General features: G+C 39.8%; 1 protein-coding gene across 1 annotated transcript in view; it reads left to right on the top strand.

The window, feature by feature from the left end:
* The window catches only part of LOC134353819 (astacin-like metalloendopeptidase), a 146,461-nt gene that overhangs the window by 30,898 nt on the left and 94,580 nt on the right, over positions 1-20,983 (top strand). The window contains exon 5 of the mRNA XM_063062250.1: positions 10,262-10,411. Within this exon, the coding sequence (XP_062918320.1) occupies positions 10,262-10,411 (150 nt within the window). The remainder of the gene's footprint in view (positions 1-10,261; positions 10,412-20,983) is intronic.

Below are 20,983 nucleotides of genomic sequence, written 5' to 3' on the forward strand. Positions count from 1 at the left end.
TGAAGGTATGGTACATTATTGATAGTGTCTAAAGAACTCCCTAGTTAAGATACATGTATATGAAAACCATAAGATATAGGAGCAGAATCAGGCTGTTTGGTCCATCGAGACTGCTCCACCATTTCATCATGGCTGATCCATTTCCCTCACAGCCTCAATCTCCTACTTTCTCTCCACATCCCTTCGTGCCCTGACTAACCAAGAATCTATCAACCTCTGTTTTAAATATACCAAATGACTTGGCCTCCACAGCCACCTGTGCCAACGAATATCATAGATCCACCACTCTCCGGCTAAAGAAATTCCCCCTCAATGTTCTAAATGGACATCCCTCTATTCTGGGGCTGTGTCCTCTGGTCTTAGACTCCATCACCATGGGAAATATCATCTCCACATCCATTCTATTGAAGCCTTTCAACATTCAATAGGTCTCAATGAGATACTCGCTCAATCTTCTGAATTTCAGTGAATATATTCCATTGCTATAATAATAGATTGTTGTGATGGGTGATTTTAACTTTCCTAATATTAACTGGCATCACCTTACAGCAAGTGGTTTAGATGGAGTGGAGTTTGTTAGGTGTGTTCAGGAAGGTTTCCTGGCTGTACTTGATCTGGTATCAGGAAATGAACCTGGTCAGGTGTCGGATCTTTTGGTGGGAGAGCATTTTGGAGGTAGTAATTACAACTCTATCTGCTTTACCATAGGACTGGAGAGGGATAGGAGTAGACAATTTGGGAAAGCATTTAATTGAGGTTGGGGGAAATATGATGCTATTGGGCAGGAATACGGGAACATAAATTGAGAGCAGATGTTCTCAGGGAAATGCACAGCAGAAATGTGGCAAATGTTCAGGGAACATTTACATGGTGTTCTGCATAGGTATGTTCCATTGAGGCAGGGAAAGGATGGTAGGGTAGAAGAACCAAGGTGTACAAAGGATGTAGAAAATCTAGTTAAGAAGAAAAGAAACACTTATGAAAGTTCAAGAAACTAGGTACTGTTAGAGCTCTAGAAAGTTACAAGGGTGCCAGGAAGGAGCTTAAGAATGGAACTAGGAGAGCCAGAAGAGGCCATGAGAAGGCCTTGGCAAACATGATTAAGCAAAACCCCAAAGGCATTCTGCAGGTATGTAAAGAGCAAGAGGATGAGTTGTGTGAGAATAGAACCGATAAAATGCAATAGTGAAAGCGTGTGCATGGAGCCAGTGGAGGTAGCGGAAGTACTTAATGAATACTTCAGTATTCACCAGTGAAAAGGACCTTGGGAATTGTGGGGATGATTTACAGTGGACTGAAACACTTGAGTGCATAGACATTAAAAAAGAGGATGTGCTGGAGCTGTTGAAAGGTATTAAGTTAGATAAATCACCGGGACTGAATGAGATATAACCTAGGCTACTGTGGGAAGCAAGGGAGGAGAATGCTGAGCCTTTGGTAATGATCTTTGCATTATCAATAGGGGCAGGAGAAGTACCAGAGGATTGGATGGTTGAAAACGTTGTTCCTTTATACAAGAAAGGGAGTAGAGATAACCCAGGAAATTATAGACCAAGTGAGTCTTACTTCAGTGGTGGGCAAGATCCTGAGAGGCAGGAATTATGAGCATTTGGAGAGACATGATCTGATTAGGGATAGTCAGCATAGCTTTGTCAAGGGCAGGTCGTGCCTTTTGAGCCTGATTGAATTCTTTGATGGTGTAATAAAACGGATTGATGAAGGTAGAGCAGTGGATGTAGTGTTTATGGATTTCAGTAAGATATTTGATAAGGTTCCCCATGCAAGGGTCATTCAGAAAGTAATGAGCCATGGGATTGAAGGAGACCTTGCTTTGTGGATCCAGAATTGGCTTGCCCACAGAAGGGAAAGGGTGTTTGTAGATGGTTCGTATTCTGCATGGAGGAAGGTGACCAGTGATATTCTGCAGGGAACTATTTTGGGACCCCTCCTCTTTGTGATTTTTATAAATGACCTGGATGAGCAAGTAGAAGGGTGGGTTAGTAAATCTGATGATGACACAAAAGTTGGGGTGTTGTGGATAGTCGGGAGGGTTGTCAGAGGCTATAGTGGGATATCGATAGGATGCAGAACTGGGCTGAGAAGTGGCAGATGGAGTTCAACACAGATAAGTGTGAAGTGGATCATTTCGGTAGGTTACATTTGAAGACAGAATATAATATTAATGGTAAGACTTTTGGCAGTGTGGAGGATCAGTGAGATCTTGGGGTCCATGTCAAGAGGACACTCAAAGCTGCTGCGCAGGTTGACAGTATTGTTAAGAAGGTGTATGGTGTGATGGCCTTAATCAACCGTGGGACTGAGTTCCAGAGCCGTGAGGTAATGTTAAAGCTATAAGACCTTAGTTACACCCCACTTGGAGTACTGTGTTCAGTTCTAGTCACCTCATTACAGGAAGGATGTGGATACTATAGAAAGAGTGCAGTAAAGATTTACAAGGATGTTGCCTGAATTGGAGAGTGTGCCTAATGAGAATAGGTTGAGTGAACTTGGCCTTTTCTCCTTGGAGCGACAGAGGATGAAAGATGGCCTGATAGAGGTGCATAAGATGATGAGAGGCATCGATCGTGTGGATAACCAGGGGCTTTTTCTCAGGGCTGAGGTGGCTAACATGAGTGGGCATCGTTTAAGGTGCTTAGAAGTAGGTCCAAGGGGGATATCAGAGGTAAGTTTTTCACAGAGAGTGGTGGATGTGTGCCAGTGTCTGTGGTAGAGGTGGGTACAGTAGGGTCTTTTAAGAGTCTCTTGGATAGGTACATGGTGCTTGGAAAAATAGAGAACTATGCAGTGGGGTAATTCTATGCAATTTCTAGAGTAGATTACATGGTCAGCATGACATTGTGGGCTGAAGGACCTGTAATAAACTGTAGATTTCTATAGGAGCAGTGTCATCAAACTGTCATGAACCCTGTGACAAGGTTGAAAAGGACCAGCAGAAATGGAACACACCTGGAGTCTGGTTTACTATAAATTAAGACTATATTTATTACTACTACGAATTAATATCATTAAACCGAATAATACAATACAGATTATAAACTATTATATAAATAAATATATCCATAAATGTGTGTGTGGATACAAAAAAAATAATAGTCTAGGAGGTAGATATCAGTCTTACGGTGTCAGGTAAGTTTAAGCAGTTCAGTTCACTTTGTGTTGCGTCGAGTTGAGTTGATGGAGAGAGAGATGTTCAAGTTGGCAGCTTTAGTTGTTCTTGCTTCTGAAATCTTCAGAGTCACTTCGTGTGACCCCCACACAGACACAGATGGACAGAGCCCCTTCTAGGGAACGGTCTGCTAACCCACAGCACGGGTTCACCACCAGCAGACCCCCACAGGCAAGCTCTTACCCGCACTGGTAATCATGGGTCGAAATTAATCTGTCCGTGGCCTCCACCCTCGTGGTGGTCTTAAACTCCACCAGTGGTTTCTTGGGTAGCTTCCGCAGTTCTCTCGTGTCATGTCCGCTCTGCTGTTATCAGACTGAAGGATCAATTTTTTATAATCCATCCAAAATTCCAGCGTCCGTTAGCTCAACTGCTCTGAGCTGTTACCATGGTGACTTCCCAGCTCGTGTCTCAGCTCGCGCCATACTATCTCTCTTTTAATTGCCTCCTTGTTCATTAGACTGCTGAACTTTCTAGCAGTTTCTCACCTGCGTGACACAATGCTTTTCATATCATAAGCCTTTCAATCCCAGAATCCTTCTTGCAAATCTACTTTGAGCCCTCTCAAGTGTCAGCACATACTTTCTTAGATCATCATCATCATCATCAGGTGCCGTGCCCAGTTTGAGCTTTGACTGCCATGGCCCACACACTCCTGTTTCGGGACAAGTGGATCAATTCATTGGTGTTCATTTCCAATTCTCTGGCTGCTGTCTCCATCATCATTTGTCTTTGCCTTCCTCTTGCTTTCTTCCCTTCAGTCTTTCCCATAATTACTGTGCATTCTAACTCCTCTTTCCTAATCACATGTCCAATGAAGTTACGTTGCCTATTCATGATCTCATACATTATTTCTCTTTTTGTGTTTGCTCTGTTCATGACATCCTCATTAGATATTCATTTCGTCCATGATATTCTTTGCATCCTCCTCAAAAACCACATTTCTGCTGCTACAATTCATTTCCTCATGTTACTAGATATTGTCTAACATTCTGAGCCATACAACATAACTGGATAAATGTAACATTTCAGTACTCTGAGGCGGGTTGTCATGCCTAGTTTAGTATTGGTCAGTATACTCTTCATTCTCGGAAAGGTTTCTTTTGCCATCCCTATTCTTCTTTTGATGTCCATGTCGCACTTGCCATCTGATGTCACCCAGCTTCCTAAGCACCAAAAGTTCTTTACTTGTTTTATGTCTTCCCTATTTATTCTCAGCCTGCAGATAGGATTCTCCTTTTTGGATATCACCATACATTCTTTTTGCAATTGATAGATAGACCCATTTTTGCACTTTCTTCAACAAATATATCAATTAAGTTTTGTAGTTCTTCCTTCGTAATTGCAATTAACACAATGTCATCTGCATATCTGAAATTATTGATGTTTTCACATCCAAATTTGATTCCCAAGATGTCTCTTATTTTTTGTAATATTGTTTCACTGCACACATTAAATAAATCAGGGGAGAAAACACATCCTAACACCTCTCTTGATTTTCGTAAACTGACTCACTTCTCCATCTATTCTTACAGCGGCAGTTTGTTCCCAGTACAGATTTCTGATTAGGCGGAGGTGTTTCGAATCTAGATCTAGAATATTCTGTAATATTTCAAATAACTTATTGTGCTTCACTTTATCAAATGCTTTTGTGTAGTCGATAAAACAAACAAATCTTTTTGTACTTGAATAGCTCGTTCTGATAGTATCCTTAACATCAATATTGCGTTTCTTGTACCTTTGTCTTTCACAAAACCACATTGTTGTTCTTTGCCTATTTCAGCTTGTATCTTACTTTTAGCTCTTGTTATTAAAATTCTTAGAAGTATCTTGGTGATATGACTCATTAAACTTGTGGTCCTATGTAATTCACATTCTATTGCTCTAGCTTTCTTAGGAAGAGTGATAAATACTAATTTTTTCATCTCTTCTGGTATTATTCCAGTCTCATAAATGTCATTGATTAAATCAATAAGTTTTTCAATTCCATAATCTTCAAGATCAATAATTTGTTCTGTTACTAATTCATCAGGACCTGCTGCCTTTCCTTTCTTCATCATATTTATTGCATTACAAACTTCAGATTTTAAAATACTTGGACCTTCAATGTTTTTCTTAATTTCTGGTTTTTCGCCTTGATCGTCTTCAAACAATTCCTGAATATACAGTCCATCTGTTCATAATCTCATCTTTTTTCATTATAATGGTACTGTCCTTTGCTTTCAAACATCCACCTGAAGAACAGAGGATATTTTTACCAGTGATATTCTTAATTTGTTGTTGTAATCTTTTTGGATCAGTAATAGGGATTCTATCTATTTGCTCACATTCCTGGTTTAACCATTCTTCTTTGGCTTTTTGACATAAGCTTATAATTTTTTATCTAAGGACTTATATTCTATTGGATTTGCTTTCTTTTGTCTCCTTTCTTCCATTAGATTTTTGATATCATCTGTCATCCATTTATTCTTAGTGCTTTTTTCTTTTTTCGGAATCACTGGCTTTGCTGATTCTACCAAGGCATCCTTTAGAGAGTTAAATTTCATTTCTACATGATTGCTGTCATCTTCAACAGATTCTATCTCTAGGCTTTGAAATCTATTCCTTACTTCAATTGTAAATTTTTGTCTTAAGTTTTAACATAGAAACTTAGAAACGTAGAAAATAGGTGCAGGAGTAGGCCATTCGGCCCTTCGAGCCTGCACCGCCATTTATTATGATCATGGCTGATCATCCAACTCAGAACCCCGCCCCAGCCATCCCTCCATACCCCCTGACCCCCATAGCCACAAGGGCCATATCTAACTCCCTCTTAAATATAGCCAATGAACTGGCCTCAACTGTTTCCTGTGGCAGAGAATTCCACAGATTCACCACTCTCTGTGTGAAGAAGTTTTTCCTAATCTCGGTCCTAAAAGGCTTCCCCTCTATCCTCAAACTGTGGCCCCTCATTCTGGACTTCCCCAACATCGGGAACAATCTTCCTGCATCTAGCCTGTCCAATCCCTTTAGGATTTTATACGTTTCAATCAGATCCCCCCTCAATCTTCTAAATTCCAACGAGTACAAGCCCAGTTCATCCAGTCTTTCTTCATATGAAAGTCCTGCCATCCCAGGAATCAATCTGGTGAACCTTCTTTGTACTCCCTCTATGGCAAGGATGTCTTTCCTCAGATTAGGGGACCAAAACTGCACAAAATACTCCAGGTGTGGTCTCACCAAGGCCTTGTACAACTGCAGTAGTACCTCCCTGCTCCTGTACTCGAATCCTCTCGCTATAAATGCCAGCATACCATTCGCCTTTTTCACCGCCTGCTGTTCCTGCATGCCCACTTTCAATGACTGGTGTATAGTGACACCCAGGTCTCGTTGCACCTCCCCTTTTCCTAATCGGCCACCATTCAGATAATCTGTTTTCCTATTTTTGCCCCCAAAGTGGAGAACTTCACATTTATCCACATTAAATTGCATCTGCCATGAATTTGCCCACTCACCCAACCTATCCAAGTCACCCTGCATCCTCTTAGCATCCTCCTCACAGCTAACACTGCCACCCAGCTTCGTGTCATCCGCAAACTTGGAGATGCTGCATTTAATTCCCTCATCCAAGTCATTAATATATATTGTAAACAACTGGGGTCCCAGCACTGAGCCTTGCGGTACCCCACTAGTCACCGCCTGCCATTCTGAAAAGGTCCCGTTTATTCCCACTCTTTGCTTCCTGTCTGCTAACCAATTCTCCACCCACACCAATACCTTACCCCCAATACCGTGTGCTTTAAGTTTGCACACTAATCTCCTGTGTGGGACCTTGTCAAAAGCCTTTTGAAAATCCAAATATACCACATCCACTGGTTCTCCCCTATCCACTCTACTAGTTACATCCTCAAAAAATTCTATGAGATTCGTCAGACATGATTTTCCTTTTACAAATCCATGCTGACTTTGTCCGTTGATTTCACCGCTTTCCAAATGTGCTGTTATCACATCCTTGATAACTGACTCCAGCAGTTTCCCCACCACCAACGTTAGGCTAACCGGTCTATAATTCCCTGGTTTCTCTCTCCCTCCTTTTTTAAATAGTGGAGTTACATTAGCCACCCTCCAATCCTCAGGAACTAGTCCAGAATCTAACGAGTTTTGAAAAATTATCACTAATGCATCCACTATTTCTTGGGCTACTTCCTTAAGCACTCTAGGATGCAGACCATCTGGCCCTGGGGATTTATCTGCCTTCAATCCCTTCAATTTACCTAACACCACTTCCCTACTAACATGTATTTCGCTCAGTTCCTCCATCTCACTGGACCCTCTGTCCCCTACTATTTCTGGAAGATTATTTATGTCCTCCTTAGTGAAGACAGAACCAAAGTAATTATTCAGTTGGTCTGCCATGTCCTTGCTCCCCATAATCAATTCACCTGTTTCTGTCTGCAGGGTACCTACATTTGTCTTTACCAGTCTTTTCCTTTTTACATATCTATAAAAGCTTTTACGGTCCGTTTTTATGTTCCCTGCCAGTTTTCTCTCATAATCTTTTTTCCCCTTCCTAATTAAGCCCTTTGTCCTCCTCTGCTGAATTCTGAATTTCTCCCAGTCATCAGGTGAGCCACTTTCTCTGGCTAATTTGTATGCTTCTTCTTTGGAATTGATACTATCCCTAATTTCTCTTGTCAGCCATGGGTGCACTACCTTCCTTGATTTATTCTTTTGCCAAACTGGGATGAACAATTTTCTTCTTTAATTAATTGCAAGCAGTCAAGGGATTGTTCAGGTATTTTCTTCTTTAGTTTTTTAAGTTTTACTTTTGCATGACGTAGTACTGGGTTATGGTCACTATTACAGTCTGCACCTGGATATGTTTTGCATTGAGTCATTGAGTTACTAAATTTTTGGTTTATAGTAATAAAGTCAATTTGATTTCTAGTGTTATCACCTGTACTTTTCCAGGTCCACAACCCCTTAGTCATTCACTGTTCCCAGGGCCGCTCTAACCCGGAACGGTAGCACCTGCAAAGCTTCCTGCTCAGGATACGAGCGAAGGCCAACGGCAGATCCGGCAGGTTCAGTAACTGAACTTATGACAGAGAAGGCGGATGAGCTACGACCTCAAATGTCCTTGGGAAGAGAAATGGCGATTTCTTTAGTTCACCCAACGGCTGGCAATAGCAAACCACCGTTGCTATTTGCTAAGAAAACCATGGTCAAACTCACAAAATGTATCACACAACAACAGCGTCAAGAGGATCTTCAAGAAAACTCTGAAGATGTTTCGCTCGGTAGGGTTGATTCCGGCCAGCAGGGAAACCCCAACTGTCATCAAGCTACTGCTCAAAAAATTAAATTAACACAAAAGAAAATTATTGCCACTAAACCAAGCAGGAATATTGGACAATGTGATAAATGAAATGGAAAGACTAAAGATTAACATCATGGGAATTAGCGAAGTTCGTTGGATAAGTGCTGGAACATTTCAGATTAGAAATAAAACACTAGTTTATTCTTGTAGAATAACCCATACTAATGGAGTAGGAATTCTTATGGATGAAAACATGACAAAAAGTGTTTTAGGACATTGGGCAATATCAGAAAGAATGTTCCTTGTTAGGTTCAGAGGACAACTATTTGATTTAACAATTATACAAGTATATGCACCAACAACAGGTAGAACAAATGAAGGTATAGATAAATTCTATGAAGAGTTTGAACAAGCAAAGAATGGATGCAAATCTCAAGATATTGTTATTGTCATGGGAGATCTAAATGCTAAAGTAGGACAAGGTGCTGATGGAAATACTGTTGGAAAATTTGGATTAGGGGAAAGAAATGAAAGAGGTGAGAAATGGGTAGAATGGTGCAAAATGAATAATCAGGTCATTATGAATACCTACTTTCTTAGGTAACTAGCCCAAAAATTGCTCACAATACTCCAAGTGAGGCCTCACTAGTGCCTTATGAAGCCTCAACATTACGTCCTTGCTTTTGTATTCTAGATCTCTCAAAATGAATGGAAACATTGCATTTTGGATCCTCACCTCCAACTCAACCTGCAAATGAACCTTTAGGGAATCCTGCACAAGGACTCCCAAGTCCCTTGCATCACAGATTTTTGAATTTTCTTTCCATTTAGACCATAGTCCACCTTCAGACCTTTCAGGCTCCCAAGCTCCTTCTCCCTAGTAATGGCAACTTCACTAACTTTTGCTCTTTGACATTCTGAAAATTTCCGGCATTCTTACACAGTGAAGGCTGATGCAAAATACTTATTCAGTTCATCTGCCGTCTTCTTGTCCTCCATTACTACCTCTCCAACATAATTTTCCAGCATCATGAAGTTATTGTTAGTACTGTGAAGAAATGATAGCAAGGAAATTGACAGATTTTTGCTGATGTAACGACAAAATTGAATTCTTAATCTTTAGGCAAGGAAACCTCTAAAAGTCAATTTTTAATTATTAAACCTGATTTCATATATTTCTTTATCACTGTAAAAGGAACTTGTAACTGTTGTCAGGTACGTTTCAAGGAATTTGTATGAAGTGTGGTAGGTTGAAATCTAGAAGTAATTCTGAACTGGATGTTAAAAAGGTAACATCAATCAGTGAACCTCAATCAACTACTCTTGATGTTTTTTTTAGGAAGCATATTGATTATTTAGAAAATTATAGATGAAAAGCCATCACCTTGAAGAAATAATTGTTTAAACTATATTATTTAAAGTCAAATAATATCCAGTCTCCATAAAAACTTGATCCCCTGAAATATTTGAGTTAACTACCGACCCTAATATTTTGTAATTTGCAGTTTTACTTTAGCATTAATTCACTTTGCTATCAAATTATAATTTTACCATTGAAAAGAGAAAAAATATTATTTAACCTGAGAGATTGTCTTAAATGAAGTAACAAGGTTATTTTAGAGGCATATGGCAAATTTCCGTTATTATGCTAAATTTATTTGATAAATAAATATGTAAGATAAATACGATCTTTTGAATATCATATTTTTACTTAAAAACAACTAAAGAATCTAATGAATATTTCTAGTATTTACAGCTTAATTTTTTTAACCTAGGGCCACATAGAGGTGATATTGAATATGGAGATATTGCAACAGGGAGTTCCAAAAATGCCCAGAAGTGTCTCCGTGGTCCCAAGTCCTGCTTGTGGCCCCGTAATCGTTTTGGGATCGTTTACATACCATATACACTTGATAGTGTCTACAGTAAGTCAGATTATTTTTCCCAATATTTGCTATTGATAAATACATATACTGAAAAATTGCTGTAGTTATAATGAAATAGTACATAAGAAATACATTTTAATGAAAGATTTATTATGGTATGATGTTGTTTGTTGTTTTAACTTCCACTGTTATACTGTATGAAATATTACAAAGAATTCATAGTTTTGTTAGGTTAAGGCTTTGAATTCAATTGTTCACTATTATTGTAATTCCTTATTCTGGATTTGTTTATTTTAATAGATATGTTTCCAATGTATACATAGAAAAGCTCTAAAAAGATAGAAATAACTTGTGAAATATAAATAGAGGTAACATTTGATTAAATGTTCAGAAATGATAACACCAATGTGAAGATATTCAGAGACAAAAGTAATTTAAGGGATGGGGAGTTCAATCTCTCCAACTCGATAAGAGAGGTTTCCTTTGGCATTAGTACCACTAGTATATATAAAGGAAGGGAGTGGTTCAATACTGCACACTTCTTTCCATTCTGATAAAAACAACCATTCACCACCAGTTAGCCCTTTCAGTTTATTGGTCAATTTGTATCCATGAAGATCCTTTAGTGACATTTGTTTGATTTCTTTTTTCCTAACAATTCATTTATGTGACCATTAATCAAACAACTTTTTTTACGGTAGAGCTGTCTCTTTTGTTCATGAATTGAAATGATTACAAATCTGAGGTCTGGTATTTCTAATGCATACCATAAGTTATTGAAATGGCCATTTAACCTGTGGGAATTCTCCTGCAAAATTCAGATTTAACTGAAGTGGGGGAAGAAGAATTCCACTGACAGTTTGTGTTGGAATGGAAGTGATGGTGGTAAATGAGGAGGCTGGGAGAAATGAAAATAGGAGCCTCGGTTAGGGAAATAGAATTAGGTTCAGGGCTAGTAGGAGCAGGCTGGGAAAGAAGATTTGAGCTGGTGGCATGGGTTGAGGGGTTTAGTTAAAAGGAAGAAGAATTAAGATTTTTGCCTTGGGTTAAGGTTGGAGGCCCCAAACTTGGGCTGACAGTAGGGCAGGAGATTGGAGACCATAGGTCACAGGTGACTTTGATGATAGTGGCTGTGAAGGAAGTTTGATTGGAGTTTATATCTTCCGTGAGAGTTTTGACAGATTGATGTTTGGCAGTTTGAGAGGTCAAAAAATTGGAAGGTTCGGTGGATTGACTGTGACATCGTGGTGGTTGGGGAACTTATAATAATCAATAATAATTAATTTTTAATTATAGGTTATTAATTATTAATACCAAAATATTAATCATATTAATTAAATCCAAATAAGGAACTCACCTGATAGGGTACCAGTATGGCATTAATTTAGGAAAACGTAAGCACAAAAATTGAATTGAACTGAATAGGGTCCACTTTTGTGAGCTGTTTGGTCCAATTTCTGCAATACGAAGTAGATCACTCTAATTGACTTCAAACAGAATTGTGGTGACATATCTTAGGTGTGGTGCTTGTGCATTATTCATATCAGCACATTTTCTTATCAGCACATGGTCATTAAATATCTAATGGCTATTTCCATCCATACCAAACAAAAATTAGTACAGAGAATTGCAATGTGTAGCTATCACGGAACACCTTCAATAGAATGGTGCTCTGTTTTTTCCCTATTTCAATGGGCAGAAAGCTAACTTTTCAAAGTGCAAAAAGTGTGCAATAACTAACCATAAGTGGTTTTTCAGTATTCAGTTTGGCACTGCTAGCAGCAGTCCATAATTGAAGGTGTTATTAAGGCTATGACCAACTGATCAGGAGGTTGGTGAGCCCGGAAGCAAAGTAATAATAAGTGTCACCACATCCAACCCTGCTGTTCTGGTAATTTAAGTATTTCCAGGATCAATATTACTTACGCTGCTATCACTGCAATATATGACGTACTGCAGGAAGACCTCCAGTCCTGTTTTTGTGCCTGGACTATTCCCTCTGTTGAGGCTGTAATTACATTAATATATACATTCCTTGCTAAAGTACTTTGCAAGTGGCAACTACAGATCTTTGTCTTGTTTCCCAGTTTGCTGTTCATTACTGCATTAGATCATTTAGGCATTGTTCCCAAAAAGAAATAATTTCATTGGGAAGCAGATGGCATGAAGTGTTGGTACTTGGAAGCTTTTCTGGCTTCCCCTAGTTCAAGAAAAAAAATTCTGTTCAGCAGCCAACACTACTTAGAGGGATGGATTCTGGAGAATGAAGATTATTCTCCGCCACTTTGGCTCCACAGACCAATGCACACCCTAGCCACTGCAACAAAACATTAATACAGGTACTACCAAGTACCAGCGAAGTAATGGAATATGGCATGGGCTGCCTTAAATTGAGATTGGATTACCTATACCTAAAGTATATTGCAAGTAGATGTGGAGACTTTGGCACTATCTGATGCACATTGCACAATCCAACAAGTCATTGACAGAGGAAGATGAGTAGGAATACGCAGTCTGAAAAGAAGAGGGGAATAGTAGATTAATAAGTAGATGTTCTTGCTCAGCATGCATGAGATGACCATTGACTGTAATTATAAGGGATTCTTTAATAAAGTAATTTCCCAAAGAACTTGCAAAAAAAATTACAGCTAGCTTTTTCTGTACTACACTTCTTAACACCAAGCTATTACCAAACTACAATATCAAGAGGCTAAATGATTGATAAAATATTTACTACTTTGCATCTCTATCTGCCCTGAATAAAAATTCCCTTTCTCCAGTTACGTGACTACCTTGCTACAAAATCTCCTTGTTTCCTGATGGGTGGCTTGTCGTTTAAGGAACTCAAATCCTTTCATAAAATAAATCATCCGTGTGGATCTCTGTTCTATGGGTTTTTAATCATAACATTTCGATAGTTCATGGGAGCTCTCACTCCCAGAGGATACGACTATGCTACAGTTGACACTTCATGCCAGGCTCATTTTATGATGGCCTTGGCCAATTACATATACTTCCTTGCCCTCTATATAATAGTTAAAAGCTTTCTCCTGCCTTGCAAAGCAAGGTTTGCATTCCTTCTTTGAGTGTTTGTTGTTACTGTCTCCCACCCTTCAGTCTATCTTTATTGCAGTCATATTCTACACTGGTGTTATGTAGCTGCCTTGCAGCGCATCTCCAGAGGCCTGAGGGTCTTCTCAAAATACTGTTCAACCAAGTGTCAGGAGATGCATGAAACTGTATGGCCCCCTTTTAATGCTTGTTTATGCAGGTAAATGTATCCAATTCAAATTCATTTTGTATTTTAGTAAATTCTGTTTGAACGGGACTCAAATTGGAGTTAATTCTGAATACAAGCATGTTTTAACATATGCGAAATGAGTGCAATCCAACTTCTTGTCATCCCTTGTCCCAGGAATGACCAGCAATGTTAATTCAAGTCTGAGTTCATCCCAAGCTTCTTTACAAGTTACACCAAACCAAGCACATTCATGCAAGCACGAGTGATTTGCATTCAGAAGTATCTAGTTCAAGTTTTGAAGCAATACAAAGTGGCTCAAACATCTCACGTTTCACTCAGAAGATAGTATGTTTTCTTTTTGCGTGATACTGAAAAAGCAGCAGAATGCCATCTGCTGCTGAAAATTATGATTCCACAATCTCAACATTCATATCTAGGAAGAGGATGATGCACTATGGTAACTCAAAGGTGCCATAGTTGTAGTCTCTTTCTTGAATGTGACACGCTCTAACTGTAGTGACCACAAAGCAGTCTCCTCACTGTATTTCACAGAGAATATCGTTACTAGAATACATACTAACTGTTTTACGCCCAGTGGAGAAGAACTAAGTCATGCTATGGATTCCATCCACTTAGCGGCACAAGATGCATGATCTACTGGTAAATAGTGATCCCTGTATGCTTCTAAGACGTGGGTTAGATATAGCAGGCTTCTCATAGCACTGGAAAAAGATCACCAAAATTGTCTCTGTGGAATTCTCCAAGTTCTCCTGAAAGATGGACAAACCACCTCATTGCCCTGTCCTAAACTAGCACTGCCAACAGTGAGAGTATACTTATATTCAGTTGACTGCTTTGGGTAGGCCATATCATTTGTTAATGGGAAGCAATTAAAAGAAAAATAACTCTATTTATCAAATGTACATCAAGACATTGAAACATACAATGATATGCATCGTTTGCGTCAACAGCCATCAAAGCCCAAGGATGTGTTGGAGGCAGACTGCAAGTTTTGGCATGCTCCAGCAACAACAAAGCATTCCCACAACTTACTTATCCTAACCTGTATGTCTTTGGAACGTGGGAGGAAGGAGGAGCACCTAGAAGAAACCCATATGATCAGAGGGAAGCATACAAGCACTTTACAGACAGCAACAGGAATTGAATGTGGGTTGCTGGCTCTGTAAAACGTTAGGTTAGAAGAAAAAAATTCAAGGATGTGCTCTTAAAGTGAAGAAGTAACAATGAGAATATATTGAGAATCTTGAATCCATGAATTAAGGGCGCAAAGAAGCCCAGTGTAGATGGTTACCTCAGAAACCACCCACCCAGCCAACCAGTCTACCCCATCCATGGAAAACTCAGTGAGCCCTATATTGGCCTCTTCCATTACTCACAAAACCCAATTGGTAGTTACACATCCTCAACCCCAAGTGACTGTCTAATGCAACAAAAAATTGAAAAAGCAAAGTTATGTGATTAAAATTTTAAATGAAAAAATGCAGATGTTAGAAGGCTGGAGCACACACAAAAGAGCAAAAGAAACTCAGTGATTCAGGCAGCATCAATGGAGGGAAATAGACGATCAATGTTTTGGGACAAAACCCTTCAAGACTGGGAAGAAACAGGCAGCTAGTATAAAAAGGAGGGAAGAAGGGGTGAAACAAAGGCGTGGCATGTTAGGTCGATTCAGATGAAGGGTGGGGGTAAAGAGGGTGGGTATGCTGTAAGAAGCGAGAAGTGAATAGGTGAAAGTAACAAAGGGCTGAAGAAAATTGGACATGATGAGAGAGCACAGTAAAATGCACAATAAAGGGAAGGAAGTGAGAAGGGGAACCAATGCTAGATTAGAGTGCCAGGTTGAGGCTAGTCGTAGGTTAGTGGAACCACACTTTAAGTTCTGCCTTGGTGGTCTCCAACCTAATAGCATGAACACCAATTTCTCTAACTTATGGTAACCATTCCCCTCTTTCCCCCCCCCCCCATTACACTAGCCCCATCACCCCATCTTTTCTCTTCCCCTGGTGTAACAGAGAGCACTCGATAACACACACCCTACACATGCACACAACTTTGCCTTGTCATTCTGCTGTTATTGCGCTGAAAGTACACACTTCACTGTCTTTCCCAGTATAGTGGGTCCTAGACCGAACTGATGCACTCAGGTTGGCTTTATGATGCCTTTCCCACCATACATTCCATTTCTTTAGTAATCTGTATATGTTTGTATACTGTATTTAATGTAGATGCTACTTTTTTTGTAAAATGATTGTGTACATTGTGGGGTGCATCATATTCTAAGTCATGTGTAGTCTTAAATTAACTGTGTCAGTAATTAAAATGGTATGTCTTGGTGCCTAATAAATGAGGCTGTTTGCTCTCAGTGGAAAAGAGAGATAGGGACTGCCAGGATTTCAATACTGGACAGAATAGTACAGAGCTAATACTGTATTTTCTGGTAGATATCTTTTTGTAAATATTGGTGGTGTTCCTTTCATTATTTTCACTAAGTCTGTAAGTTTGATTTTTAACGCACCTAATAAGCACGCTTGAGCTAAAGTGGTAAGTGACTCCAGCCATTTTTTCTTTTGGTCATAACCCACATACTGTATTTAACACCTGCCCTCTTGTTCTGCCCATTACCCACACCTCACCGACTGGTTACACTCTTACTTCAACTGAAACATCAAAGTGTTATTTCCATCCATAGATGTTGCCTGACTCAATGAGTTCCTCCAGCTCCTTTGTGTGATTAAAATTTTAATTTTCTTTCACTTGTTCCAGGGGTTCAAGTTCTAAGTTGGAGCAAGGCAAATTTTGACTGCTAAACAGCAGTTTGCAAAAGTTGGAGTGGCTGTTTGTGGGCAAAGTGACCACCAAAAAGTGGGAGGTTTTTAAATGTGATGTAGTAAAAGTTCAAAGTCAAATGTTCCTATTAGAGTGAAAGGCAAAGTTGATTAAATGAGGTAACCCTGCATAATGGCATATTAAAGCCCTGGCCAGGCTAAGATGTCAGCAGGTCATGTATATATAAGCACCTGAGATTGGGATTCCCTGGTGGAATATAGGGAATGCAGAAGTATATTCAAGAAGGCAATCAGGAAAGCAAAAACAGGACAAAATAGCTTTGGGTGAGAAGACCAAGGAGAATCCAAAGAGATTTTATAATAATATTAAGGGAAAAAGATGCCCCAGAAAGGAAATAATGACCCTCGAAGACCAAAGTGAACATCATTGCTTGGAGCTGCAGAAGATGAACCAGGTGCTCAATAAATATTTATCCTCCATGTTTGGAGAAAGACATAAAGACTTCTGATCTAGGAAAAGAAAATGAGGATGCCTTAGGGCAAGCCATATTACAACAGAAGAGGTGCTGTACATCTTAAAATATATGAAGGTAGATATGGGGTCTGGCTAGGTTTATCCAAGAACACTGGGAGGGTAGAGAAGAAATTGTGGGACCTTAGCTGTGATACTTATATCATAGTTAGCCGCAGATGAGGTTCTGGTAGATTAAAGGGTAGTGAATGTTTTCCCTTAGTTTAAGAAGGGCTGGAAAGGGGAAACTTGGGAACTATCGATCAGTAAGCCTGATGTGTGGTAAGTAAGTTATTGGAGAGAATTCTGAGCATCTGGACAGGCAGGTTAATTAAGGGTAGTTACATATCTTTGTGCACAGGAGGTCAGATCCTATGAACTTGATTGAGTATTGAGTTTTAAGATGAAGTAACCAAGAAGGTCAATGAAGGGCAGGGTGGTAGAAGTGGTCTGTATGGACTTCATTAAGGCCTTGATAAAGTTCCACATGATAGATTGTTCTAGAGTATTTGCATCATGGTTCAGTGCAAAAAAAGTGTTAACAGAGCTGGTAACCACATGCCGAAAAAGATGGGCTCCAGACAACTATGCCAAGTTGGTGCCAGTGTTCTCTGTGCTTCTGGTCCAAGGTTTTCCATTGACAAAATGAATTTGGAACTATTCCACTACAGTATAGTTAATTTAGGATTTGTGTACTCCCCATCTAGCCTCAAAGTGAACTATACCTCTCAATAGATTTAGAAATATTTTCATTAGTAAACTTAATCAAGTTTTGTCAAATGCTTATGATAAAATAAGGTTTCTTTGGAGTTGGTATCAATTACGTGACATTCTTTGCTTCCTCATGCTATAGAGTCAGCAAATTGATATCAGGCATTCTACTACTTGTCTACTAAGTTAGTAAACTCTTTGAATTTTGCTTATGAAATTGGATTACTATTCTACATCAGTTCAAAGTAAATATATCATCAAAGTGCATATGTATCACTATATATAATAGTATGTAGGCATACTCAATAAATTCAGTAGCCATAATATATTCAATGAAAGATCGCACCAACAGGGCAGACAACTAGTGTGTAAAAGTCAACAAACTGTGCAAATACAGAAAGAAACAAAAAATGATAATAAACAGGCAATAAATATTGAGTACCTAAGGCAAAGAGTCCTTGAACATGAGTACAAAGCTTGTGGGAACAGTTCAGTGCTGGGGCAAGTTCAAATGAGTGAAGTTATTCCCTCAGGTTCAAGAGCCTGATGGTTGAGGGGTAATAACTCTTCCTGAACCTAGTGATCTGAGCTCTGAGGCTCCTGTACCACCTTCCTGATGGCTGCAGCGAGACAAGAGCATGACCTGGTTAGTGGGAGTCCTTGGTGACAAATGTTGTTTTCCTGCGACAGCACTCCATGTAGATGTGCTCAATAATGGGAAGGGCTTTATTCGTGATAGACTGGGCAGTATGCCTTATTTATTTGTAGGATTTTCCATTCAAGAGTATTGGTATTTCCATGCAAGCCTGTGATGCAGCCAGTCACTATACTCTCCACCAGACGTCTAGAGAAGTTAGTCAAAGTCTAATGCTGAAACTTTGCAAACTCCCAAAGGAGTAGGAGCGCTGCCGTGCTGTCTTTGTAATTACACTTGTGCTGGACCCAGGACAGATCCTCTGAATTGGTAACACTGAGGAATTTTAAGTTGCTAACCCTCTCCACCTCAGATCCCCCGATAAGGACTGGCTTGTGGACCTCCAGTTTCATGCTTTGATGTCAATAATCAGCTCCTTGGTCTTGCTGACATTGAATAAGAGGTTGTTGTTGTGGCACCATTCAGGCACATTTCCAATCTTCCTCCTATGTGCTGATCTGTCAATCGAGTGCCTGCACCATTATCTTTCATGCTTCCAAGGAACTATTCTTGGCTCTTCCTATTTCTCATTTGACTCCATTTCTGCTTCAGCTCACCTACTTAGCTGAAATTTTAACATTTCTGTGAGCTAAGAAAATTACCATTCCAGTGCATTTCTGGCTGTACGTTCTAATTTTGTCAAAAACTAACATATACATAGATCTGTTTAGGTGTCTCCCCTATGTTGAGTTAAAGTTAAGGCAAACTACAGTCTTAAAACTCAGAATCTGAATAAGGTTTGTTATAACTGACTTACATAATATGCAAAGATAAAAAATTACTATAAATTACTTTTGTTTCAAGTCTCTTCATGTTTTCAATGCTTCTTTCTCTGCAAGGTCTTCAAATCTATATATAGGTTACGTAGATTTATACGGCATGGAAAGAGGCCACTTGGCTCAACTTATCTATGTCAACCAAAATGTCTGCTTAAATAATCCAATTTGCCTTGTTTATCCCATATTCCTCTAAATCTTTTCTTTCCATGTACCTGTCTGAATGACTTTTAAACATTGAAATTGTATCCAGCTATAAAGCTGCCTCTGACAGCTCATACCATTTACCCATCACCCTCTATGTAAAAAGCTTGCTATTTAGATCCATTTTAAATCCTTCCACTCTCACCTTAAATCTAATTCCACTAATTTTATACTTTTCTACCCTAGTGCTGGTGGGAGGTCTCAACTTTGAGGCCATGTGGCAAGATCTACCTGAGATAGTCCAGGTGATTCTATTTAAAGGAAAAGTTTACAAATGGGAGGCTTCAAAAGGGTCATATCAAGAACCCAGAGGCAGTATATTCCTGTCAATAGAAACATAGAAAATAGGTTCAGGAGTAGGCCATTCGGCCCTTCGAGCCTGCACCACCATTCAGTATGATCATGGCTGATCATCCAACTCAGAACCCTGTACCAGCCTTCCCTCCATACCCCCTGATCCCTTTAGCCACAAGGGCCATATCTAACTCCCTCTTAAATATAGCCAATGAACTGGCCTCAACTGTTTCCTGTGGCAGAGAATTCCACAGATTTACCACTCTGTGTGAAGAAGTTTTACCTAATCTAGGTCCTAAAAGCCTTCCCCTTTATCCTCAAACTGTGACCCCTCGTTCTGGACTTCCCCAACATCGAGAACAATCTTCCTGCATCTAGCCTGTCCAATCCCTTTAGGATTTTATATGTGTCAATAAGATCCCCCCCCCCCCAATCTTCTAAATTCCAGAGAGTAGCTAAGCCTAGTCGATCCAGTCTTTCATCATATGAAAGTCCTGCCATCCCAGGAATCAATGTGGTGAACCACCTTTGTACTCCCTCTATGGCAACAATGCCTTTCCTCAGGTTAGGGGACCAAAACTGCACACAATCCTCTGGGTGTGGTCTCACCAAGGCCTTGTACAACTGCAGTAGTACCTCCCTGCTCCTGCACTCGAATCCTCTTGCTATAAATGCCAGCATACGATTCGCCTTTTTCACCACCTGCTGTACCTGCATGCCCACTTTCAATGACTGGTGTATAATGACACCGAGGTCTCATAGCACCTCCCCTTTTCCTAATCAGCCACCATTCAGATAATAATCTGTTTTCCTGTTTTTGCCGCCAAAGTGGATAACCTCACATTTATCCACATTAAATTGCATCTGCCATGAATTTGTCCACTCACCTAACCTATCCAAGTCACCCTGCATCCTCTTAGCATCCTCCTCACAACTAAGACTGCCGCCCAGCTTCGTGTCATCCGCAAACTTGGAGATGCTGCATTTAATTCCCTCATCTAAGTGATTAATATATATTGTAAACAGCTGGGGTCCCAGCACTGAGCCTTGCGGTACCCCACTAGTCACTGCCTGCCATTCAAGATGAAGGATAGATACGTCAAGATCAGGGAACTCTGCCAGAATAGAGATATCAAGGCTCTGGTAAGGAAAAACAAGGAAGCATACATCACATTAGGCAGCTTGTTACAAGTAAATCCCTCAACAAGTATAAAGCTTTAAACCCAGGCTAGAGGATATGAGATTGATTTGGCAGGCAGGATTAAAGAAAATCCCAAGAGGTTGTTCAGTTAAAAATAACCTCAGTCCATCAGAGAAGGTGGGATCTCCCAGTAGCCACTCATTGTGAGCCCATGCCTGTTCACTCTGCTCAC

This window comes from Mobula hypostoma, chromosome 11 (genome assembly GCF_963921235.1).
Source record: "Mobula hypostoma chromosome 11, sMobHyp1.1, whole genome shotgun sequence".
NCBI lineage: Eukaryota > Metazoa > Chordata > Chondrichthyes > Myliobatiformes > Myliobatidae > Mobula > Mobula hypostoma.